This window comes from Somniosus microcephalus, unplaced genomic scaffold, assembly GCF_052327205.1.
Source record: "Somniosus microcephalus isolate GS21.2 unplaced genomic scaffold, FLI_Smic_1.0 unresolved_chr1, whole genome shotgun sequence".
NCBI classification, from domain to species: Eukaryota; Metazoa; Chordata; class Chondrichthyes; order Squaliformes; family Somniosidae; genus Somniosus; species Somniosus microcephalus.
In genome coordinates, this window is record NW_028225179.1 from 139,789,111 (window position 1) to 139,816,226 (window position 27,116).

The 27,116-nt window shown below is 52.2% G+C and overlaps 1 protein-coding gene across 1 annotated transcript in view; it reads right to left on the bottom strand.

The window, feature by feature from the left end:
* Positions 1-27,116, bottom strand: part of LOC147096016 (N(G),N(G)-dimethylarginine dimethylaminohydrolase 1-like) — a 75,671-nt gene that overhangs the window by 6,917 nt on the left and 41,638 nt on the right. The window contains exons 2-5 of the mRNA XM_085974980.1: positions 11,850-11,949; positions 8,652-8,725; positions 1,326-1,445; positions 590-733 (exon numbers count right to left, since the gene is read on the bottom strand). Of these exons, the coding sequence (XP_085831106.1) occupies positions 590-733; positions 1,326-1,445; positions 8,652-8,725; positions 11,850-11,949 (438 nt within the window). The remainder of the gene's footprint in view (positions 1-589; positions 734-1,325; positions 1,446-8,651; positions 8,726-11,849; positions 11,950-27,116) is intronic.

A 27,116-nucleotide genomic window follows, 5' to 3' on the forward strand; every position in this document is an offset into this window, starting at 1 on the left:
GTTCTGATGTCCTTGCAGCGCTGCTGTCCTACCAGCAGGTGCCAACGTTGCGCTCAGACAAACCATTTTGCAGACTTGTGCAATTTTCAACCACTTGAGAGGCAAGCACACTGGTATCACCAGTCACCTTAGGGCTTTTCCCAGCCCCTAAACTCGCTTTCCATTTCCTGCATTTTTCCAGTTCTGACCTGAAACGTTAACTCTGTTTCTCGCTCGATGGATACTGCCTGGCCTGCTGAGTTTTTCCAGCATTTTCTGTTGTTATTTCACCAGTCACCTTCCCTGACTTAAAGGGGCATGCACACTGGTATCTCTGTGCACCTCAAACCACGCAACAGTACTCAAGGAACGTTGCTGGAAACCTCAATGGTTGTAGTACAAATACCAAATACTGGTTTCATCCCATCTGAATCCTACCCCATTTGTGGTATAAAGCATCAGAATACTGGAGGGGCAGTTCGATCCCCTGCTTCCCCGCCCCCCACCACAAAAGGCCACAGTGGAATAATTCCAGGGAGAGGGCATTATAAATCCACGGATCTGGCCATTCAACCAAGAAAAGAAACCAAATCGAAATAAAATAATTTACCTTTGAACTTTCTGGAAACTCCTCTGCTGTCCGATGGACCAGGGTATTACTCTTATTACCAACTCGTGCGTAGATGCAATTGGCTGCGGCGTCATCCGGCACACTCAGCTTGTCGTATTGGTAGTCTGTCAGCTGTTCCATTGCCTGTTGAGAGAAAAATGTGAGCAAGGATGACATTCAAAAGCACAGGTGTGTTTGTAAATCGCTCACCTACAGCCTTGTGACTGCACTCTGTCCCATCATCCTCCATCCCCAGGGCAGGTACAGCACGGGTTAAATGCAGAGTAAAGCTCCCTCTACACTGTCCCATCAAACACTCCCAGGCCAGGTACAGCATGGGTTAGTTCCAGAGTAAAGCTCCCTCTACACTGTCCTATCAAACACTGGCTGGTGCTACCATTTTGGGGGCACTACAATGGACCTCAGCACGCCAGGTTAGGGTCGGATGGGGTGAACTCCCATTCCCGAACACTACCCTGCTGTAAAGTTAATGTGCAGACAGCGGGAGAGGGTGGAAACTGGTTCGGCCGAGAGCCCGAGACTGAAAGCCGTGTCGCTATTAACACTTGCCCCACCAGCTGCATCAAGAGGCAGAGACACACTGGAGGGCCAGTGTTACGGAGAGGGAGGAAAAATAAGTGCATAATGGTGGAGCTGGGTACAAGAGGCTCCGTGCTTGGAGGAGAGGTTGGGGTGGTGGGAGGGACGGTTGAGGTGAATCAGAGTCCCATCTTACCTTGATTGCCTTTCGGGCGACCTCACTACTCCCAATGACAATGGTGCTGGGACCACCCATGCTGCAGAAACTCTTCAAATGATGGGGTTCAGGGATGTGCACAATGGAAACAGTAAAATCCTAGAGACAGAAGAAACAAACCATCCATTAACACAGACCTTCACTCTCACCAGCCCAGACACCGAAGCACATCAATCTGATGAATGAAACTCCCCATATGGATCAGCAGCACACAGATCCCCCTCCATCGCCCAACCTCAAAATACATTACCTCCCAGACTGGACACAGACAGAGACTCTGGTAGAGCTTCAACATCCCGCCCAGGTATAAAACTGCTGTTATGAATCAAACGCCTGCTTTAAGAATCAGATTTTCAGTTAATCAATTGGGCAGTTTCTAAAACAACCCACAATGCTCATGCTAGTTTTACGCTCGGACAGCTAGTTGAAGATACAGCAGAGAGATTTTTATTTAAAAATAAATTCATTTATAACTTTTCCACTAACCCAAGAAAATCCACACAAGATCTGACCTGGGGTTTCATATACCCCCCCCATTAAATATTTTCAGACTTCTCCCCCAATCCATGTTTTGAATCCCACATGTTATCCTTAGGAAAGGCTCACAATGTAATGGAACCAACTACCTCTCCTCCCAAGGGAGGAGTGCCCTGCTCTGCCACTCGGCCCCACACCCGCCCCAGCAAGACCACTCGACCACCGCCCCCTCCCCCCCACAAGACCACTCGACCACCTCCCCCTCACCCCCCTCTCCCCCGCAAGACCACTCGACCACCGCCCCCTCCCCCCCACAAGACCACTCGACCACCTCCCCTCCCCCCCCGCAAGACCACTCGACCATCTCCCCCTCACCCCCCTCCCCCCCCACAAGACCACTCGACCACCGCCCCCTCCCCCCCGCAAGACCACTCGACCACCTCCCCTCCCCCCCCCGCAAGACCACTCGACCTCCCCCCCGCAAGACCACTCGACCACCTCCCCCTCACCCCCCCTCCCCCCCCGCAAGACCACTCGACCACCTCCCCCTCAAGACCACTCGACCACCTCCCCTCCCCCCCCCCGCAAGACCACTCGACCACCTCCCCCTCACCCCCCCTCCCCCTCCCCCCCGCAAGACCACTCGACCACCGCCCCCTCCCCCCCGCAAGACCACTCGACCACCGCCCCCTCCCCCCCGCAAGACCACTCGATCACCTCCCTCCCCCCGCAAGACCACCTCCCCCTCCCCCCAGCAAGACCACGCGACCACCTCCCCCTCCGCAAGACCACTCGACCTCCTCCCCCTCCCCCCCCACAAGACCACTCGACCACCTCCCCCCCGCAAGACCACTCGACCACCTCCCCCTCCGCAAGACCACTCGACCACCTCCCCCCCGCAAGACCACTCGACCACCTCCCCCTCCCGCAAGACCACTCGACCACCTCCCCCCGCCGCAAGACCACTCGACCACCTCCCCCCGCCGCAAGACCACTCGAGCACCTCCCCCTCCCCCCGCAAGAACACCCAACCACCTCCCCCCCCCCCCCAAGAACACCCGACCACCTCCCCCCCACCCCCCTCCGCAAGACCACTCGACCAGCTCCCCATCCCCCACACCACTCGACCACCTCCCCCTCCCACAAGACCACCCGACCACCTCCCCTCCCGCAAGACCACCCCGGCCACCTCCCCCCCCACCCCCCGTAACACCACCCCGACCACCTCCCCCCCGCAAGACCACCTGACCATCTCCCCCCCGCAAGACCGCAAGACCACCTCCCCCCCACAAGACAACTCGACCACCTCCCCCCTCCGCAAGACCACCCTCCCCCTCGCATGACCACCCTCCTCCTCCCCCCCGCAAGACCACCCGACCACCTCACCCCCCGCAACACTCGAGCACCTCCCCCCCGCAAGAACACTCGACCACCTCCCCCTCCCCCCCCCAGCGCATGACCACTCGACAGACTCCCCCTCCCCCCCCGCAAGACCACTCGACCACCTCCCCCTCCCCCCTGGAAGACCACTTGAGCACCTCCCCCTCCCGCAAGACCACTCGACCACCTCCCCCTCCCCCCCGCAAGACCACTCGAGCACCTCCCCCTACCCCCCCGCAAGACCACTCGAGCACCTGCCCCTCCCCCCCGCAAGACCACCCGACCGCCTCCCCCCGACTAGACCACTTGAGCACCTCCCCCTCCCCCCCGCAAGACCACTCGACCACCTCCCCCCTCCCCCCCCCCCGCAAGACCACTCGACCACCTCCCCCACCCCGCAAGACCACTCGACCAACGTCCCCCTCCCCCCAGCAAGGCCACGCGACCACCTCCCCCTCCCCCCGCAAGACCACTCGACAACCTCCCCCTCCCCCCCGCAAGACCACTCGACCACCTCCCCCTCCCGCAAGACCACTCGACCTCCCCCTACCCCCCAAGACCACTCGACCACATCCCCCTCCCCCCCCACAAGACCACTCGACCACCTCACCCTCCCGCCCCCCGCAAGACCACTCGACCACATGCCCCTCCCCCACACCACTCGACCACCTCCCCCCCCCCCCCCCCCCACAAGACCACTCGGCCACCTCGCCCTCCGCAAGACCACTCGACCACCTCCCACTCCCCCCCCACCGCAGGACCACTCGACCACCTCCCCCCCCGCAAGACCACTCGACCACCTCCCCCTCCGCAAGACCACTCGACCACCTCCCCCACCCCAACACCACTCGACCACCTCCCGCAAGACCACTCGACCATCTCCCCCTCCCGCAAGACCACCCGACCACCTCCCCCCCGCAAGAGAACCCGACCACCTCTCCCCCCCGCAAGACCACCCGATCATCTCCCCCCCGCAAGACCACCAGACCACCTCCCCCCCCGCAAGACCACCCGATCACCTCCCCCCCGCAAGACCACCTCCCCCCGCAAGACAACTCGACCGCCTCACCCCCCGCAAGACCACTCGACCACCTCCCCCTCCCGCAAGCCCACTCGACCACCTCCCCCTCCCCCCCTGCAAGACCACTCGACCTCCTCCCCACCCCCGCAAGACCACTCGACCACCTCCCCGCCGCAAGACCACTCGACCACCTCCCTCCCGCAAGACCACTCGACCACCTCCACCCCCGCAAGACCACTCGACCACCTCCCCCCCGCAAGACCACTCGACCACCTCCCCCCCGCAAGACCACTCGACCACCTCCCCCTCCCGCAAGACCACTCGACCACCTCCCCCCTCGCAAGCCCACTCGACCACCTCCCCCTCCCCCCCTGCAAGACCACTCGACCTCCTCCCCACCCCCGCAAGCCCACTCGACCACCTCCCCCTCCCCACCCCCGCAAGACCACTCGACCACCTCCCCGCCGCAAGACCACTCGACCACCTCCACCCCCGCAAGACCACTCGACCACCTCCCCCCCGCAAGACCGCTCGACCACCTCCCCCCAGCAAGACCACTCGACCACCTCCCCCTCCCGCAAGACCACTCGACCACCTCCCCCTCCCGCAACACCACCTCCGCCCCCGCAAGACGACTCGACCACCTCCCCCGCAAGACCACTCGACCACCTCCCCCCCGCAAGACCACTCGACCACCTCCCCCCCGCAAGACCACTCGACCACCTCCCCCTCCCCCCCTGCAAGACCACTCGACCTCCTCCCCACCCCCGCAAGACCACTCGACCACCTCCCCGCCGCAAGACCACTCGACCACCTCCCCCTCCCCCCCTGCAAGACCACTCGACCTCCTCCCCACCCCCGCAAGACCACTCGACCACCTCCCCGCCGCAAGACCACTCGACCACCTCCCTCCCGCAAGACCACTCGACCACCTCCCCCCCGCAAGACCACTCGACCTCCTCCCCCTCCCGCAACACCACCTCCGCCCCCCGCAAGACGACTCGACCACCTTCCCCCGCAAGACCACTCGACCACCTCCCCCCCGCAAGACCACTCGACCACCTCCCCCCCGCAAGACCACCTCCGCCCCCGCAAGACGACTCGACCACCTCCGCCCCCGCAAGACCACTCGACCACCTCCCCCCCGCAAGACCACTCGACCACCTTCCCCGCAAGACCACCACCGCAAGACCACTCGACCACCTCCCTCTCCCCCCGCAAGACCACTCGACCACCTCCCCTACGCAAGACCACCCGACCACCTCCCCCCCCCCGCACGACCACTTGACCACCTCCCCCCTCCCGCAAGACCACTCGACCACCTCCCCCTCCCGCAAGACCACTCGACCACCTCCCCCTCCCCCCCGCAAGACCACTCGACCACCTCCCCCTCCGCAAGACCACTCGACCACCTCCCCCCCGCAAGACCACTCGACCACCTCCCCCTCCGCAAGACCACCCGACCACCTCCCCCCCCCGCACGACCACTTGACCACCTCCCCCCTCCCGCAAGACCACTCGACCACCTCCCCCTCCGCAAGACCACTCGACCACCTCCCCCTCCAAGACCACTCGACCACCTCCCCCTCCAAGACCACTCGACCACCTCCCCCTCCCCCCTGCAAGACCACGCGACCACCTCCCCCCCGCAAGACCACTCGACCACCTCCCCCCCTGCAAGACCACGCGACCACCTCCCCCCCGCAAGACCACTCGACCACCTCCCCCCTTCCCCCCCCCCCACAAGACCACTCGACCACCTCCCCCTCCCCTCCCGCAAGACCACTTGACCACCTCCCCCTCCACCCCCCGCAAGACCACTCGACCACCTCCCCCTCCCGCAAGACCGCTCGCCCACCTCCCCCTCCCCCCGCAAGACCGCTCGCCCACCTCCCCCTCCCCCCGCAAGACCACTCGCCCACCGCCCCCTCCCCCCCTGCAAGACCACTCGACCACCTCCCCCTCCGCAAGACCACTCGACCACCTCCCCCTCCCCCCCTGCAAGACCACTCGACCACCTCCCCCTCCCCCCGCAAGACCACTCGCCCACCGCCCCCTCCCCCCCTGCAAGACCACTCGACCACCTCCCCCTCCGCAAGACCACTCGACCACCTCCCCCTCCCCCCCTGCAAGACCGCTCGCCCACCTCCCCCTCCCCCCGCAAGACCACTCGCCCACCGCCCCCTCCCCCCCTGCAAGACCACTCGACCACCTCCCCCTCCGCAAGACCACTCGACCACCTCCCCCTCCCCCCCTGCAAGACCACTCGACCACCTCCCCCTCCCCCCCCCCGCAAGACCACTCGACCACCTCCCCCCTGCAAGACCACTCGACCACCTCCCCCCTGCAAGACCACTCGACCACCTCCCCCTCCCCCCCCCGCAAGACCACTCGACCACCTCCCCCCTGCAAGACCACTCGACCACCTCCCCCCCCGCAAGACCACTCGACCACCTCCCCCTCCGCAAGACCACTCGACCACCTCCCCCTCCCCCCCGCAAGACCACTCGACCACCTCCCCCTCCCCGCAAGACCACTCGACCACCTCCCCCTCCCCCCCGCAAGACCACGCGACCACCTCCCCCTCCGCAAGACCACTCGACCACCTCCCCCTCCGCAAGACCACTCGACCACCTCCCCCTCCGCAAGACCACTCGACCACCTCCCCCTCCGCAAGACCACTCGACCACCTCCCCCTCCCCCCGCAAGACCACTCGACCACCTCCCCCTCCGCAAGACCACTCGACCACCTCCCCCCCGCAAGACCACTCGACCACCTCCCCCCTCCGCAAAACCACCCGACCACCTCCCCCTCCGCAAGACCACTCGACCACCTCCCCCCCGCAAGACCACTCGACCACCTCCCCCTCCGCAAGACCACTCGACCACCTCCCCCCCGCAAGACCACTCGACCACCTCCCCCTCCGCAAAACCACCCGACCACCTCCCCCTCCGCAAAACCACCCGACCACCTCCCCCTCCGCAAGACCACTCGACCACCTCCCCCCCGCAAGACCACTCGACCACCTCCCCCTCCAAGACCACTCGACCACCTCCCCCTCCGCAAGACCACTCGACCACCTCCCCCTCCGCAAAACCACCCGACCACCTCCCCCTCCGCAAAACCACCCGACCACCTCCCCCTCCGCAAAACCACCCGACCACCTCCCCCCTCCGCAAGACCACTCGACCACCTCCCCCTCCAAGACCACTCGACCACCTCCCCCTCCAAGACCACTCGACCACCTCCCCCTCCGCAAGACCACTCGACCACCTCCCCCTCCGCAAAACCACTCGACCACCTCCCCCTCCAAGACCACTCGACCACCTCCCCCTCCGCAAGACCACTTGACCACCTCCCCCTCCCGCAAGACCACTCGACCACCTCCCCCTCCCCCCCGCAAGACCACTCGACCACCTCCCCCTCCGCAAGACCACTCGACCACCTCCCCCCCGCAAGACCACTCGACCACCTCCCCCTCCAAGACCACTCGACCACCTCCCCCTCCCCCCTGCAAGACCACGCGACCACCTCCCCCCCGCAAGACCACTCGACCACCTCCCCCTCCAAGACCACTCGACCACCTCCCCCTCCCCCCTGCAAGACCACTCGACCACCTCCCCCTCCCCTCCCGCAAGACCACTTGACCACCTCCCCCTCCACCCCCCGCAAGACCACTCGACCACCTCCCCCTCCCGCAAGACCGCTCGCCCACCTCCCCCTCCCCCCGCAAGACCGCTCGCCCACCTCCCCCTCCCCCCGCAAGACCACTCGCCCACCGCCCCCCTCCCCCCCTGCAAGACCACTCGACCACCTCCCCCTCCGCAAGACCACTCGACCACCTCCCCCTCCCCCCCCGCAAGACCACTCGACCACCTCCCCCTCCCCCCCCGCAAGACCACTCGACCACCTCCCCCCTGCAAGACCACTCGACCACCTCCCCCCTGCAAGACCACTCGACCACCTCCCCCTCCCCCCCCGCAAGACCACCTCCCCCTCGCCCCAGCAAGACCACGCGACCACCTCCCCCCCGCAAGGCCACTCGACCACCTCCCCCTTCCCCCCCCCACAAGACCACTCGACCACCTCCCCCTCCCCTCCCGCAAGACCACTTGACCACCTCCCCCTCCACCCCCCGCAAGACCACTTGACCACCTCCCCCTCCACCCCCCGCAAGACCACCTCCCCCTCCCACAAGACCACTCGACCACCGCCCCCTACCCCCCCCGCAAGACCACTCGACCACCACCCCCCCGCAAGACCACTTGACCACCTCCCCCCTCGCAAGCCCACGCGACCACCTCCCCCCCGCAGGACCACTCGAGCACCTCCCCCACCCCCCACCCCCAGCAAGACCACGCGACCACCTCCCCCACCCCCAAGCAAGGCCACGCGACCCGAGGAGGGGAGATGTCCCGCGCCTCACCTTGAATGCGTCCGCCACGAATTCTGCCCCTTTGTGATTGGTCCACTTCGAGATGCCGACGAAGAATTCGCGCCCTGGACAGAAAAAGGGGGGGGCGGGGGGAAAAAGGTCAGAGGATGAGGGCCAAGAGGAATTGGAATTAAACAGGACTTCACAAGACTGGAAGAGGCAGCATCAACTGGCAAAAGAACCAGAGGGGGTGAGGAGAATATTTTTTAAATATATAAAAGAGCGAGTTATGATCTGGAATGCACTGCCTGAAAGGGCGGTGGAAGCACATTCAACAGTAACTTTCAAAAAGGGAATTGGATAAACACTTGGGAAAAAAAGAAAAATTTGCAGGGCTATGGGGAAAGAGCAGGGGGAGTGGGACTGATTGGATCGCTCTTTCAAAAAGAGCTGACACAGGCACGATGGGCTGAATGGCCCCCTTCAGTGCCATGTCATTCTAAGATTGTGAATTAGATGAGAGGGAGGGCGTTAATTAGATGGGAGGGAGGGCGTAAAGAGGTGAATGGCAAGGTTAATCCAGACCTGAAGATTTGGAATTTAAGAAACAATGAGGGCTCAAGGACAACTTCATGACCAAATGGGTGCTCGACCGGAGAGATGAGGAAGGCTTTAGGATTAATCCCTTGGATCTATTCAGAGTTAGCAGATCTCACTCCCGACAGAAGTTGGGGGGGGGCTACAGTTGACCATAGGGATGATGTGTCAACCAGAGTCCCTGCTGCCAATTGCCAGCTAGCCCCCCCACCCCACCACCCCCAGCCCCGGTGGAAAGGAGAACGTGTGGACATCAAGTCTTGCCATACGATGGTCCCCACGGTCGAATATCCTGCCGACATCTCACCATCCACGCTTTATATGTGAAGTATGTCGACTTGGCAGAGGTACCAGGATGACACCAGACACGGCAAGCTAGCAAGAGTCAAGCAAGCCAAACTAATTCAGGGAGACCACCTCTTGTACAGAGGGCATGGAGACCCTTCCACGCTCCCCACCCCCCCCCCTCCCCCCGCAAAAGAAGGGGCTTCAAACGTCCATCATGTAGTCAGCATTTCACAGACACCACTTCCTCATTCTAGCAGAGTCCAGAATAGAACCATTAAAAAATAGCTTCAACTAAATGTGTAACTTCCTGAGCGAGTAAGAGAGGGGAGGCATGCAGAGGAGACAGGGAGGGGTGCAATCAGAGCAGGGGAGGGACTCGGCCTATGCAGGACACCAATGTGATACACCACCCAAAATAAAGGGCTTTGACAAGTCTCGTATGGGACAAATCCTCTGTTGACATCATGTGGGACAAATCCTATCACTTAAGGGTCCAATGCAAGATAAATTTGGACAGTCTCAATCCAGTGGTCATGGTCCCACAGCAGAGACGTTCCTCTGTGACAATTTCACTCCCAACAGGCCACAGGATGGTGTGGAAGATGCCGAAAAAAGTTACACGGGTCACTAGGAGGTGCTGGAGTGGGGATAAAGCATAAAGCATATTGATCGAGAAGTAGAGGGAGCTTTACTCTGTATCTAACCCCATGCTGTACCTGCCCTGGGAGTGTTTGATGGGACAGTGTAGGGGGAGCTTTACTCTGTATCTAACCTGTGCTGTACCTGCCCTGGGTGTGTTTGATGGGACAGTGGAGAGGGAGCTTTACTCTGTATCTAACCTGTACTGTACCTGCCCTGTGAGTGTTTGATGGGACAGTGTAGGGGGAGCTTTACTCTGTATCTAACCCGTGCTGTACCTGCCCTGGGAGTGTTTGATGGGACAGTGTAGGGGGAGCTTTACTCTGTATCTAACCCGTGCTGTACCTGCCCTGGGAGTGTTTGATGGGACAGTGGAGAGGGAGCTTTACTCTGTATCTAACCCGTACTGTACCTGCCCTGGGAGTGTTTGATGGGACAGTGTAGAGGGAGCTTTACTCTGTATCTAACCCGTGCTGTACCTGCCCCGGGAGTGTTTGATGGGACAGTGGAGAGGGAACTTTACTCTGTATCTAACCCGTGCTGTACCTGCCCTGGGAGTGTTTGATGGGACAGTGGAGAGGGAGCTTTACTCTGTATCTAACCCGTGCTGTACCTGCCCCGGGAGTGTTTGATGGGACAGTGGAGAGGGAGCTTTACTCTGTATCTAACCTGTGCTGTACCTGCCCTGGGAGTGTTTGATAGGACAGTGTAGGGGGAGCTTTACTCTGTATCTAACCTGTGCTGTACCTGCCCTGGGAGTGTTTGATGGGACAGTGGAGAGGGAGCTTTACTCTGTATCTAACCTGTGCTGTACCTGCCCCGGGAGTGTTTGATGGGACAGTGTAGGGGCAGCTTTACTCTGTATCTAACCCGTGCTGTACCTGCCCTGGGAGTGTTTGATGGGACAGTGTAGAGGGAGATTTACTCTGTATCTAACCTGTGCTGTACTGTACCTGCCCTGGGTGTGTTTGATGGGACAGTGTAGAGGGAGATTTACTCTGTATCTAACCTGTGCTGTACTGTACCGGCCCTGGGAGTGTTTGGAATCAGAATGGGAAAGTGTTCCATTCCCCAGAACATTCACCCTTCACCAGGAGTGTTGAGGAATTACAGAGCCAGGTGGTGGGAGGGAGCTGGATGACCATCAGTGGAGATATAGCCTGCAATAGGTGGAACGAATTACTGAGCCCAACATGGTTTTAAAATTGAAGTCGTTCTGGATTTATTTTCAAATTAAGCAGAGACACTGATGATTTCTCCTGGCTTTCTGGAGAAGTGCACTGCCAAAGCAAGACTGAATGAAGGAGACCAGTAGTCCCATCCCCGGGCTGTAGCGAGTTAGTTGATCTGATCCAGGACAACCAGGAGGAGGCTTTACTGCTGACATAGGTCTTTGGATTGGAGGGAAAGGGAAGAAAAAAAGAGCAAAATCTGGTTTATTGACCACTTCCCAGTGATTGTTGCTGGAAGATGCAAGTATGGGCATGGGACGAGATCCACGGCGATACCCTCACAGCATGGGTTCGTACATAGGACTGCGGCCGTCCGTGGAACCATGGTCAGATGGCCCACTGGGAATTTCCGCCGAGCCATGGAAACTCACCCCAACACGCAGCGGAAGCTCAGTTTACACGTGGTTTCCGGCAGTGGAGCGGGAGCAACTGCGGAGGAAATTCCAATGTTTTCCCAGGAGGAGGAGGAGAAAGAGACATAACCAGCATTTACCTGTAAAGAAGACGTCACCGCCATCGAGTGTGGCCTTCTCGTCCGTCACCTCGAACACACGCAGCTTCAGCTCTTCCAGAACGTTCTTCACCATCTCCACCTGCAACACAGGGAGCTGCCGATCAAAGTTCTGCCCTGCGTTTAAAAAGACTACCCGCTTCATCACCAACCTATCCCAATTGCACCCCGCCAACCCCAGGCAGCGTGATGTTCCAGTCGTGTGTAGAACATTATCAACCACCTCACTGCACTCTGCTGTAAGCAATGACAGAATTAGTGACTACAGAGAAAGAAGTATTTTTTTCCCCCTAAAAAACACACTGAAAATGCAAGTTAAACAATTCCCCCAATGGCCTAGTAGATAAATGCTAAGGATCCAGAAAACCAGGAAAGGCCAGGCCAGGATTCAGTCTCCAGTCTGTGTTGCACCACATTTGTCTTTCAGATGAGATGTTAAACACGGAGGAGGGCGAGGGCTGTCACAAGTGAGCTGGTCAAAGAGCTATAGGCTACAAATCGACTCCTTCGCTGGAGGCCCCGATATCTAAATGACAATCCAAAAAAAAAATCAATCTCTTTTGAACTGACTGCCACTTGAATACAACATTGTGGGCCCTGTACCACAGGCCTACTCGTCACTGGCTGCACAGGAGGTATAACTGGTGGGGTTTCAGAGGGAGCCCAGCACACCACCAGTTTCCCCCTGCAAAAGTGACTTGAGTAGAGGAAGACCCCCAATTGGATTTTCTTCATCCTAGTTCCACCCCCATTTTCTGCCCCCCTGCTCTGACCACACGAGGTGTTCACCCCTAAAACCAGCAGACTTTCTAAGCTTCTATCTCACTATGAGGAAGAATAGGGAGTTTTTCGGCCAGAATTCCAATCAGTCAACTGGCACTACTAGGGGCTAGTTTACCAGTCATAGCAGTTTGTGGGATTCAATTGTATTCGAGTGCAAAACAGTCACTGCACTCTACAGTTTAGGTGAAGATCCCATGGCACTGTGTCGAAGAAGAGCAAGAGGAGTTCTTCCTGGTGGCCTGGCCAAATATTTATCCCTTAACCAACGTCAAAGACCGATGATCTGGTCATTATATCATTGCTATTTGTGGGAGCTTGCTGTGCACAAATCAGCTGCCGCGTTTCCTATGTTACAACAGGGTACGGTAGCATAGTGGTTGTGTCACTGGACTAGTAATCCAGAGGCCTGGCCTAATGATCCGGAGACACAAGTTCAAATCCCACCACGGCAGCTGGGGAATTTAAATTCAGTTCGTTAATTAAATAAATCTGGAATAAAAAGCTAGCATCAGCAATGGTGACCACGAAACTATCGGATGGTTGTAAAAACCCGTCTGGTTCACTAATGTCCTTTAGGGAAGGAAATCTGCCATCCTTACCGGGTCTGGCCTCTATGTGGTTGACTCTTAACTGCCCTTCAAAATGGCCTAGCAAGTCACTCAAGTTGTCTCAAGGACAACTATGGATGGGCAATAAATGCTACCCTCGCCAGTGATGCCTACATCCTGTGAACAAATTAAAAAACCACTTCGAGAGAAATAGAAAATAAGTATTTCATTGGCTGTAAAGCACTTGAGAAGGCCTTGGGGTTGTGAAAGGTGCTATGGAAAGGCAAGTCTTTCTTTTTAGATGTATGCATGGTGTGCACATTGACAATGAATTGAGCTTGGCCCCATACATGGCTTTGTTCAGCCACATTTTATGAAACCTCAGGTCAAACTGACACTGGAGAGGCTGCACATCTCCTTCACCACCCACCTTCCCTCCCCAAGGTTCAAGCACAGGGGAACTACACCACAGTAAAAGAATAGATAGGACAAGCAAGAAGGTTCTGTTAAAGGAGTATGAGCAGCTAGGGGTCAAATTAAAAAACAGAACATCAAGGGTAATAATCTCTGGATTATTACCTGAACCACGAGCAAATTTGGCTAGGATAAATAAAATTAAAGAGTTAAATGCGTGGCTCAAAGACTGGTGTGGGAAAAATGTGTTTTGCTTCTTGGGACACTAGCACTAGTATTGGGACAGGAGGGAACTGTTCCGTTGGGACGGACTTCACTTGGCCAGTGCTGGGACTAGACTCCTGGTGAATCATATAACTAGGGCTGTAGAGAGGGCTTTAAACTAATTAGTGGGGGGGAGGTTTCTAGAGAGCAAATAATAAAAATGACAACAGAGAAGGTCATAGACTTAGGTAGCAGTGGGGGAATTAAAAAACAGAGCGTGTCAGGAAGGGACAGAAGGTATGGAGTAAAAGGTAAAGTAGTAAAAGGGGAAAAAACAGGAACTAAGTGTCACAAAACGTATTTGAAAGTTCTTTATCTGAATGCATGTAGCATTCATAACAAAATGGATGAGTTAACGGCACAAATAACTACATATGGGTATGATCTTGTGGCCATTACAGAAACATGGCTGCAGGGTGACCATGACTGGGAATTAAACATACCAGGTTATTTAACAATCAGGAAGGACAGGCAGGAAGGGAGGGGAGGTGGGGTGGCTATGTTAATAAAGGAAGGAATCACTATAATACAGAGAAATGATATTGGGTCAAAGGAGCAGGATAGTGACAGTTTGGGTGGAGATAAGGAATAATAAGGGGGAAAAAACACTAGTGGGCGTAGTCTATAGGCCTCTGAACAGTTGCAACTCTGTTGGACGGAGTATTAATCAGAAAATAGTTGAGGCTTGTAATACGGGAACAGCTATAATTATGGGAGATTTTAACCATCATATTAACTGGACAAATCAAATTGGGCAGGGCAGCCTTGAGGATGAGTTCATTGAGTGTATTAGGGATGGGTTTCTTGAGCAGTATGTAACTAAACCGACCAGGAGGCAAGCAACCTTAGATTTGGTCCTGTGTAATGAGACAGGATTAATTAAAAATGTCCTCGTAAAGGATCCCCTTGGAATGAGTGACCATAACATGGTTGAATTCCATATTCAATTAGAGGGTGAGAAGATTGGATCTCAAACAAGTGTGCTGAGCTTGAATAAAGGAGACCATGAAGGTATGAGAGCGGAATTGAGTAGAGTGGACTGGGAAAATAGATTAAAGGGTAAGACGGTACATGATCAGTGGTGTACATTTAAGGAGTTATTTTACAACTTCCAAAAAAAAATATTCCACTGAGGAACAAAGGGTGTAAAAGAAAAGATAGCCATCCGTGGCTAAGTAAAGTAAATAAGGATAGTATCCGACTAAAAACAAGGGCATATAAGGTAGCCAAATCTAGTGGGAGGATAGAAGATTGGGAAGTCTTTAAAAGACAGCAAAAAATAACTAAAAGATTGATTAAGAAAGGGAAGATAGATTATGAAAGTAAATTAGCAAAAAATATAAAAACAGATAGCAAAAGTTTCTATAGTTATATAAAAAAGAAAAAGGGTGGCTAAAGTAAATGTTGGTCCCTTAGAGGATGAGACCGGGAAATTAATGGTGGGAAACATGGAGATGGCAAAAACGCTGAACAAATATTTTGTATCAGTCTTTACGGTAGAGGATACTAAGAATATCCCAACACTGGACAAACAGGGGGCTCTTGGGGGGGGGGGGGGGGGGGGAGGAGCTAAATATGATTAAAATCACTAAGGAAGTGGTACTTAGTAAAATAATGGGACTCAAGGCGGATAAATCCCCTGGACCTGATGGCTTACATCCTAGGGTCTTGAGGGAAGTGGCGGTAGGGATTGTGGATGCATTGGTAATAATTTTCCAAAACTCCCTGGACTCAGCAAAGGTCCCGGCAGATTGGAAAACTGCTAATGTAACACCCTTATTTAAAAAGGGTAGTAGGCAGAAGGCTGGAAACTATAGACCTGTTAGCCTAACATCTGTGGTTGGTAAAATTTTAGAGTCCATTATTAAGGAGACAGTAACAGGACATTTGGATAAACATAATTTAATAGGACAAACTCAGCATGGTCTCATGAAGGGGAAGTCATGTTTGACAAATTTGCTGGAGTTCTTTGACGAAGTAACATACAGGGTGGATAAAGGGGAACCAGTGGATGTAGTGTATTTAGACTTCCAAAAGGCATTTGACAAGGTGCCACACAAAAGATTATTGCTCAAGATAAACAAAATCACAGGATTGGGGGTAATATTCTGGCATGGGTGGAGGATTGGCTCTAACAGAAAGCAGAGAGTTGGGATAAATGGTTCGTTCTCAGATTGGCAACCAGTAACTAGTGGTGTTCCGCAGGGGTCAGTGCTGGGTCCCCAACTCTTTACAATCTATATTAACGATTTGGAGGAGGGGACCGAGTGTAACATATCAAAGTTTGCAGATGATACAAAGATGGGAGGGAAAGTAGTGAGTGAGGAGGACATCAAAAACCTGCAAAGGGACATAGACAGGCTAAGTAAGTGGGCAGAGATTTGGCAGATGGAATACAATACTGGAAAGTGTGAGGTTATGCACTTTGGCAGGAAAAATCATAGAGCAAGTTATTATCTTAATGGCAAGAAACTGGAAAGTACTGTAGTACAAAGGGATCTGGGGGTCCTGGTGCACGAAACTCAAAAAGTTAGTATGCAGGTGCAGCAAGTGATCAAGAAGGCCAATGGAATGTTGGCTTTTATTGCTAGGGGGATAGAATATAAAAACAGGGAGGTATATATATATATATGTGTTGGTGTAGGGGTTACGGGGATCGGGTGGGATATGTGTCGGTGCAGGCTCGATGAGCCGAAATGGCCTCTCTCTGCACTGTGGGGTTTCTGTGATTCTGTGATTGCTGCAGTTGTATAAGGTATTGGTGAGACCGCACCTGGAATACTGCATACAGTTTTGGTGTCCATACTTAAGACATACTTGCGCTCGAGTCAGTACAAAGAAGGTTCACTCGGTTAATTCTGGGGATGAGGGGGTGGACATATGAGGAGAGGTTGAGTAGATTGGGACTCTACTCATTGGAGTTCAGGAGAATGAGAGGCGATCTTATTGAAACATATAAGATTGTGAAGGGGCTTGATCGGGTGGATGCGGTGAGGATGTTCCCAATGATGGGTGAAACTAGAACTAGGGGGCATAATCTTTGAGTAAGGGGCTGCTCCTTCAAAACTGAGAGGAGGAGAAACTTCTTCACTCAGAGGGTGGTAGGTTTGTGGAATTTGCTGCCCCAGAAAGCTGTGGAAGCTACATCATTAGATAAATTTAAAACAGAAATAGATAGTTTCCTAGAAGTAAAGGGAATTAAGGGTTACAGGGAGCAGGCAGGAATTTGGACACGAGTCTAGGTTCGGAATGGTCGTGGCCCTGTGGGTAGTGGAGCGGGCCCAGGGGCCGTGTAGCCTGGTTCTGCTCCTACTTCTTGTGTTCTAATTCTGTCAGATTTCAGGAGATGGTTTTATTGCTGTTCCTGGCTGGGGTGGAAATTGCCTTTACAGAAGGTAAGTACTGTAGAAAATATAGGGACAGAGTGATCTCCTGGATGAGTTTTGATCGCCTAGATGGGTCGGAGAGGAATTTCCCAGATTTTTTCTCCCAAATTGGCCATTGGTTTTTTTCCTCTCCCGGGAGATCACATGGGTTCGGGTGGGATGGAGAGTGATAGTATATTTGAGGTTAGGATCAGATCAGCCATGATCTTATTGAATGGTGGAGCAGGCTCGAGGGGCCGATTGGCCTACTACTGCTCCTATTTCTTATGTTCTTAATATAAGAACACAAGAAATAGGAGCAGGTGTAGGCCATTCAGCCCCTCGAGCCTGCGCCGCCATTCAGTAAGATAGCAGCTGATCTGGTCTAAGCCTCAACTCCACTTTCCTGCCCACTCCCCATAACCCTATCGTTCAATAATCTGTCAATCTTCACTAAATATATTCAATGACCCAGCCGCCATAGCTCTCTGGGGTAGAGAATTCCAAAGATTCACGACCCTCAAAGAAATTCCTCCTCATCAGTTTTAAATGGGTGCCTCCTTATTCTGAAATTATACCCGCTAGCTCTAGATTCCCCCACGAGGGGAAACATCCTCTCGGCATCAACCCTGTCAAGCCCCTACAGAATCTTATGTTTCAATAAGATCACCTCTCATTCTTCTAAACTCCAATGAGTATAGGCCCAACCTTTCTTCATAAGACAACATCTTCATCTCAGGATTTCAACCTAGTGAACCTTCTCTGTACTGCCTCCAATGCAAGTATATCCCTCCTTAAATAAGGAGTCCAAAACTGTACACAGTACTCCAGGTGGGGTCTCACCAACACCCTGTACAGTTGCAGCAAGGCTTCCCTACTTTTACAATCCATCCCCCTTTGCAACAAAGGCCAACATTCCATTTACCTTCCTAATTAGAAACAGAGGATAGGAGCAGGAGTAGGCCATTCGGCCCCTCGAGCCTGCTCCACCTTTCATTGCGATCATGGCTGATCATTCAAATTCAGTACCCTGTCCCTGCTTTCTCCCCATATCCCTTGATCCCTTTAGCCTTAAGAAATATATCCAACACCTTCTTGAATACATTTAATGAATTGGCCTCTACTGCCTTCTGTGGTAGAGAATTCCACAGGTTCACCACTCTCTGGGTGAAGAAATTCCTCCTCATCTCTGTCCTAAATGGCTTACCCCTTAACTTGTGACCCCTGGTTCTGGACTCCCCCGCCATCGGGAACATCCTTCCTGCATCTAGTCCGGTTAGAATTTTATAAGTTTCAATGAGATTCCCTCTCATTCTTCTAAACTCCAGCGAGTACAAGCCCAGTCGACCCAATCTCTGCTCATATGTCATTCCTGCCATCCCAGGTATCAGCCTGGTGAATCTTCGCTGCACTCCTTCCATGGCAAGAACATCCTTCCTCAGATAAGGCGACCAAAACTGCACACAATACTCCAGATGTGGTCTCACCAAGGCCCTGTACAACTGCAGCAAGACATCCTTGTTCTTGTACTCAAACCCTCACTACGAAAGCCAACATACCATTTGCCTTCTTAACTGCCTGCTGCACCTGCATGCCTGCCTTCAGCAACTGGTGCACAAGGACACCCAGGTCTCGTTGCACTTCCCCTTCTCCCAATCTATTGCCATTCAGATAATAATCTGCCTTCTTGTTTTTGACACCAAAGTGGATAACCTCGCATTTATCCATGTTATATTGCATCTGCCATGCTTCTGCCCAATCACCCAACCTGTCCAAATCATACTGGAGTTTCTCAGCATCCTCCTCACAGTACACATGCCCACCCAGCTTTGTGTCATCTGCAAACTTGGAGATATTACACCTAGTTCCCTCGTCCAGATCATTAATATATATTGTGAATAGCTGGGGTCCAAGGACCGATCCCTGCGGTACCCCACTAGTCACTGCCTGCCACTCGGAAAAAGAGCTGTTTATTCCAACTCTTTGCTTTCTGTCTGCCAAACAGTTCTCTATCCAAGTCAATACCTTGCCCCCAATCCCATGTGCCTTAACTTTACACGCTAATCTCTTATGCGGAACCTTATCGAAAGCCTTTTGAAAGTCCAAATACACCGCATCCACTGGTTCTCCCTTATCTATTTTACCAGTTACATCCTCAAAAAATTCCAGTAGATTAGTCAAGCACGATTTACCTTTTGTAAATCCATGTTGACTTTGTCCGATCCGGTCACTGTTTTCCAAGTGCTCTGCTATTACATCTTTTATAATGGACTCTAGCATTTTGCCCCACTACCGATGTCAGGCTTACCGATCTGTAATGCCCGGTTTTCTCTCTACCACCTTTTTTGAACAGTGGGGTAACATTAGTTACCCGCCAATCCATGGGTACTGTTCCAGAGTCTATAAAATTTTGGAAGATGACCAGCAATGCATCTACTATTTCTAGGGCCACTTCCTTAAGTACCCTAGGAAGCAGATTATCAGGCCCTGGGGATTTATCAGCCTTCAATCCCATCAATTTCCCGAACAATACTGATTTCTATCAGTTCCTCCCTTTCATTAGACCCAATGTTCCCAGACATCTCTGGGAGGTTATTTGTGTCCTCCTTTGTGAAGGCAGAACCAAAGTATGTATTTAATTGGTCTCCCATTTCTTTGTTCCCCATTATAAATTCCCCTGATTCTGACTGTAAGGGACCTACACTTGACTTCGCCAATCTTTTTCTCTTCACATATCTATAAAAGCTTTTACAGTCAGTTTTTATGTTCCCTGCAAGCTTACTCTCAATCTATTTTCCCCCTCTTAATTAATCCCTTTGTCCTCTTGTTGAATCCTAAACTGCTCCCAATCCTCAGATTTACTGCTTTTTCTGGACAATTTATATGTCCTCTCCTCAGATCTTATGCTATCCCTAATTTCCCTTGTTAACCACGGTTGAGTCACTTTTTTTGTTTTATTTTTATGCCAAACTGGGATGAACAAATTCTGTAGTTCATCCATGTGGTCTTTGAATGTTTGCCATTGCCTATCCACCGTCAACCCTTTGAGTGACATTCCCCAACAATCCTACCTAACTCGTGCCTCATACCATCGTAGTTTCCTTTATTTAAATTCAGGACCCTAGTCTCCGAGTCAACTACTTCGCTCTCCATCTTAATGAAGAATTCTATCATATTATGATCGCTCCGACCCAAGGGGCCTTGCACAACAAGATTACTTTCTGTACCTGCTTGCTAACTTTGTGTTTCATGTACAAGGACCCCCAGATCCCACTGTACCACAGTATTTTGTAGTCTCTCTCCCCATTTAAATAATAATTTGCTTTTTTTTAAAAAATGTTTCCCGACCAAGTGGATAAAAGTTTTCTTACAAACAAACAAACAAGATTCAAAAGATAAAGCCCAAGCCAATCCGGCACCAATCCAGGCGTTACCAGGGAGACCAGATATATGGCAGTACAAACTGAAATCTGGGCGAAGTCGATGACTTTCCAACATTCCAGGCAGCTGGCCTGGAACACGAGGCCCCACTAAAGCACAGCCAAGCACCCTGCCCAGCAGCTGCTGCATGGGGCGGATCATTATTGCTGCAGTGTATTCAAACAAAGATGGCTGCCAGGCTCCCATTAATGGTTCAATGGGCTGCTGGGAGTATTGTGTCCACTTGTGGGCACCACACCTTTTTTAGGAAAGATGTCAAGGCCTTGGAGAGGGTGTAGAAGAGATTTACTAGAATGGTACACAAGAGGAGGGTCTTCAGAGATGTGGAGAGTCTGGAGAACATAAGAACTAGGAGCAGGAGTAGGCCATTCGGCCCTTCAAGCCTGCACCGCCATTCAATGAGATCATGCCTGATCTTCTGCCTCAACTCCATTCACCGGCCCTATCCCATATCCTTTGATGCCTTTACTAGTCAGAAATCTATCAACTTCTGTTTTGAATATACCCAATGACTGAGCCTCCACAGCCCTTGGGGGTAGAGAATTCCAAAGAAGCTGGGGTTGATCTCCTCAGAGCAGAGAAGGTTAAGAGATTTGATAGGCGTGTTCAAAAATCACAAAAAAAAACCTTCTAAGAGTAAAATGTGAATTGGTTTCCAGTAGCAGAAGGGTCAGTAACCAGAGGACACAGATTTAAAGCGATTGGCAAAAGAACCAGAGGCGACATGAGGAAACATTTTTAAACACCGCAAGTTTTAATGATCTGGAATGCGCTGCCTGAAAGGGCAGTGGAAGCAGATTCAATAACTTTCAAAAAGGAAATTGGATAAATATTTGAAGGGGGGAAAAAAAAACCAGGGAAGTGGGATTGAACGGAATTTTTTTTTTTTTTTTTTTTTTTTTTTTTTAAATTCACAGGATGTGGGCGTCACTGGCAAGACCAGCATTTATTGCCCATCCCCAATTGCCCTTCGATAGCTCTTTCAAGAGAGCCGGCACAATCGGCCTCCTTCTGTGCTGGATCGTTCTACAAATAGGTGAACAAACTCCAGAAAAGGTCCCAATTTGGGCCTACGAGGAGTTACCTGATGCAGTACAGGTGTGTCAGCGCTTCAGGGAAATTCGGATTTAAAAAAATAAATAATAATCAATCGCTGTCCACAGGTCCCTGCTGGGAAGTACAGGGACCAGCCAAAAACCAGATCAACCCAGGAATAGGCTGGGCGACAATGCATGCCGCCCGCCCGCCCAGCCAAGGGTGGAAAGGCCTGCAGATGGTCATCGGGTAAGCTTGCATCTGAAGAATCCGTTTTCCGGATAAGATTGTTAAAAAAAAGTCTGCCCACTTGGGTGGCCATAAAAGATGCTGCTGCAGCAGATTTAATCCCTGAACCAACATCATTAAAAAAGGTGGCATTGGCTGCCGTGTTTCACAACAGTAATTGCACTTCAGAAAAGTACTTTATGGGCTGTAAAGTGCTTTGGGGACATGGAGGTGGTGAATAGTGTGCTACATTGAGGTTGTGAAAAGCGTGCTAGAAATGCAATTTTTAAAATAAAGACCAGCCACTTGTGTTAACTGATCAGAGGGCAATCTGTGAACACCCAGAGTAAACACCAGCTATCAGTTTAGAAATGTAGCCAAGAGTCTGTCTCTCTAAGCACAGCCTTCCAGGAGTGCTCCTATGGGGATCAGTCAGCCAGCTTCTGCTGCCAATTAACATTTTATTAAAAAAATAGGAGACTTCTTTGTTGCTGGGATATAAAAGAACAGAGAGGTAACAGACGTTCAGGGCAGCAGGATTGTTTCTCCTCCTCCTCCTCCTCCTCCTCCCCCACTGGTCCCACGATGCCAGACAGTGTACGCAGAGGCATCAGGAGTTCAACTAGACTAACACGCACACACAATGTGGGCAGGTTTTAAGCTGGGGTTGTTAAATAGTGTTTGGGGGGTGGGGGGGTGGGGGGCAGGGGCGGGGAAGAGAAAAACACTAGCCGATGTTCCAGCTCTCTAGCTGCAAGTAAAAGACTTGCATTTACATAGCGCCGTTCATGACCACCGGACGTCCCAAAGCACTTTACAGCCAATGAAGTACTATTTGACGGGTAGCCACTGTTGTAAATTGGCTGCCGAGTTTCCTACATTACGCACTGCAAGCTCCCACAAACAGCAATGTGATAATGACCAGATAATCTGTTTTAGATGTTGGTGGAGGGATAAAGATTGGCCAGAACACCTGGGATAACTCCAGATTGCCATGGGATCTTTTACGTCCACCCGAGAGATTTAAAGGTCTGATCTGAAAGATGGTGCAGCACTCCCTCAGTACTGCACTGGGAGGGTCAACCTAGATTAGAGTGAGAGAGAGTCAGAGACCCATTGTAGCACCCCAGTTGACACCATCGCAGCATTGGTCAGGGATGAAGCAGAGGCTTCACCTGCTTGTATGACTCTGAACCAAGCTGGCTGACAATTTTACAGAGTGACCCATTACGGGAACCTTAAAAGAAAGGAACAAACCAGAGTGAAAACTGTAAGCTTATTTGAAGCAAGCAATACTGCAATCACCAGCTGGGACAGAGAGAAAATAGCACAATGCATGATCACGGCAAGAGTGACCAGTCAGCTCTATCTGGTAGCAAAATTCGACAAGTTTTTTTTTGTAGGTACAACTTTTAAAACTGAACTGTTCTAACCTTGCACTCTCCCATTACTCACCACCCCCCCAGATAGATTGTAGGCCTTCACTGTAGGCCTGTTCACAGATTACACTAGACAGGGCTTCTCAACGCATCACCCACTGAAGGTCACACAGGATATACAGCACAGAAACAGGCCATTCGGCCCAACTAGTCCAAGCTGCCGTTTATGCTCCACTCTAGCCTCCTCCAGTCTTCCCTCATTTAACGCAGTCAGTATAACTCTCTCTCCCTTATGTGCTTATCGTGCCATCCCTTAAACACATCTATACTAAACCACTCCCTGTGGCAGCAAGTTCCACATTCTCACCACTCTGGGTAAACTCCTAATCCCCGATTTGATTTCTTGGTGACTATCTTATATCGATGGCCTCTCCTGCTCTTCCCTCTTCTTAGGCAGTCCCTCGGAACCGAGGATGACTTGCTTCCACATTAAAAATGAGTTCGCAGGTGACTGATGAGTCCAATGCGGGACCTACAGTCTCTGTCACAGGTGGGGCAGACGGTGGTTGAAGGGGCAGGTGGGTGGGGTGCTTGGGTTGACTTGCGCTCTGCTTCTGCTTGCTCCCGGCGAAGAGACTCGAGGTGTTCGGCGCCTTCCCGGATGCTTCTCCTCCACTTTGTGCGGTCTTGGGCCAGGGATTCCAAAGTGTCGGTGGGGATGTTGCACTTTTTCAAGGAGGCTTTGAGGGTGTCCTTGAAGCATTTCCTCTGCCCACCTGGGGCTCTCTTGTCGTGCCGGAGCTCCGAGTAGAGCGCTTGTTTTGGGAGTCTCGTATCGGGCATGCAGACAATGTGGCCCGTCCATCGGAGCTGATTGAGCGTGGTCAAAGCTTCGATGCTGGGGATGTTGGCCTGAGCAAGAACACGGACGTTGGATTTGCAGGATCTTGCGGAGGCAGCGTTGGTGGTACCTCTCCAGTGCTTTGAGGTGCCTGCTGTACATGGTCCATGTCTGAGGCACACAAGCAGGGCAGGTATCACTGCTGCCCTACAAGTGGAAACACACACTGTCGACTCCAATCAAAACCGTTCATGAAGACATCCATTAGGTTACCCCTCAGCCTTCTCAGAGGGAAAAAAAGACCCAGCCTGTTCATCCTTCCCGGACACATCAAGAAGTTAGGAAACTGTACAGAAGCTGTACACGCAGGAGAGAATGGAAGCTAGGATCAGTTTGCCCAGTACAAATTCACAGTTACCAACAACTGCACACGTAGAGCAAGGATGCCAACTCTGGTTGATCATATGCCTGGAGGTCTCATCACGTGACCCCCGCCTCCAACTGGCCCGCCCCCACACTCCCGCCATTGGTCACCTGGCAGGTCCATCATCATTTCTAGTATGGCCTTCTGATGCCAATCAGAAAGTGACTAGACTGTTACCCGATTGGATGATTCTACACTGCAAGTCAAGCAACCCCCTTCCCACCCCACAATATAACTAGTAAGTGTTTGAAGAAAATTAAAAAATAATGCCCGTATGATTTTTCTCTCCCTGGTTTGTTTGCAGCAGTGTCCTGGAGAGTAATCTTTAATTCCTGGAGATTCAGCAGCCACAAAATACAGATCAGCCATGATCTAATTTTATGGCACATACTCAAGGGGCTGAATGGCCTCCTCCTGTTCTTATGATCCCATACTACAATAAATAAGGAAACATCCTCCCTCCCTTCCCCCCGCCCCCGCACACACCACCAGGCAGAGGGAAGGAAAGAGTTAAAAATCTCGCCCCACCTCAGTCATGTCAACTTGTTCCTTGAACTTTAACCTTGAGCAATCCAGTGCTAAAAAGGAATTCTAAAGTTTAAACAAGCTTCGACAAAGGATGCAACCTAAAATCAGTGATGAGGGGGAGGGGAAACGCTACAATATGTAACAAAGGAGACAAATATAGCAGGGAATTCAAAGATTGGCGATGGAAGGACAAACTAATCAAGGTTACTCAAGGAAAGAAATACAATGGGACATCTTAAGTCAACACACTGGACAGGGAGCCATTCTCCCCCCCCACCCTTGGGAAAGCTTACCAAAAGCACACAATAAAAAGCTCGCCAACTCCCAAAACGCTCATGAAAAGTTGTGCTAAGTTCAGTCTGTACATGAAAAATGACTTCACTTAAGAGATACAAGTGTTGAAGGCACAAGATGTATTTCTCGCCCCCCCCCCCCCCCCCAGTAAATTAGTGGTCTACAGAATTTAGCAAACAGGCCATTTGGCCCATCTGGTCTATGCTCTACACAAGCCCCCTCCCACCCTAGCTCCATCTGAAATGGAAGATTTACCAATGGATGTGGGCAATCCAGCCCATCTCTAATATGGAGAGGGGAAGGGACTTCTGCTCTATTTCAATTGGAAAAAGGATTCCCTAGTTGCCATGTTTGGGAATTAATCATTTATTTATCTTTGTACTTTAAAGCTCCTTTCTCAAGGAGCTTTGGACCCAATTCTAAGTGACCATGGGTCAGGGCTGTGGTCAGCAAATTTAGAATTTTAACATCCACCCAAAATGTTACTCTCTCCTTTTCCTTACCACTCCCCCCACCCTCCAAAAAACACCCATACTGGTGGGGTGGGAAAAAGGGGCAGGTGTCAGATGAACGCCCCCTGGGAAAAAGTAGTGTTGAATTAACGATACAGTTAAGAAGCATTTAAAAAAAGACAATTCAGGTTTCAACAAACAATAACTACTTGTATTTATATAGCGCCTTGAATGTAGTAAAACATCCAAGGCGCTTCACAGGAGTATTGGAAGTCAAGAAAATTGACACCGAGCCACCAGACAGCTTCCCCAGAGCACCGCTTCCCAATTAAACAAAAAAAATGATGGGAAACCTCAAGCGTGACACCACAACAACATTACATCACCAGTAATAAAGTTAGTTAAAGTTAAAGCAGCCTCCTCCCTCCAGTAAAGGGGATGGATTACTGAGGCACTGCACTTTAACTGAACCCTGTACACAACCCAGGCTCCAAGACACCAACAGTCCCTTTAAATGCACAGTCTCCGTGTGCATCTTGGTGTGCTGGAAAACAAGTCACCAGAAAAAAAAAAGAATTAGAGGCTGCAACACATCCCCCAAGGGAAGGCCTGCTGTTTATCAGCTGATTCTTCAGTGTGTTGCAGCTGCTCGCCGCTGCCTAGTCGACAGAAATAATACAGACAATGGAAAGCTGGAAGAGGACTTGGCAGACTGCATACCATTTAGACTCGGCCCTCCTGTACTTTTGCACTCATTGTTTGGAGCACAGGGACTGGGTGTCTCTCTCACCCCTCCCTCAGTTTTTTAAAATGACCAACATTGTTGTTACTCTGAACTTCTCCCGTTCCATCCAAGCTCCAAATAGCCTTTCCTGCAATGTCCTCCTCCTTGCATCATCGCTATATCGAAAGCAAGATTCATGGCACTATCTCCACTATATCTCATTCCTTCCAGGATTTGGAGAACACCTCACCCCTTCTCAATCCTCAAATAATCCACAGGCTTTTTAAAATCAAAAAACTTCAGCAAGAAAGAACATGCATTTATATTGCACCTTTCACTACCTCCGGACGTCCCAAAGCGCTTTACAGCAAATTAGGTACTTTGAAGTGTAGTCACTGCTGTAATGTAGGGAAATGCAGCAGCCAATTTGTGCACAGCAAGCTCCCACAAACAGCAATGTCATAATGATCAGATAATCTGTTTAGTGTTGTTGGTTGAGGGAGAAATATCGGCTCCAGGACACCAGGGA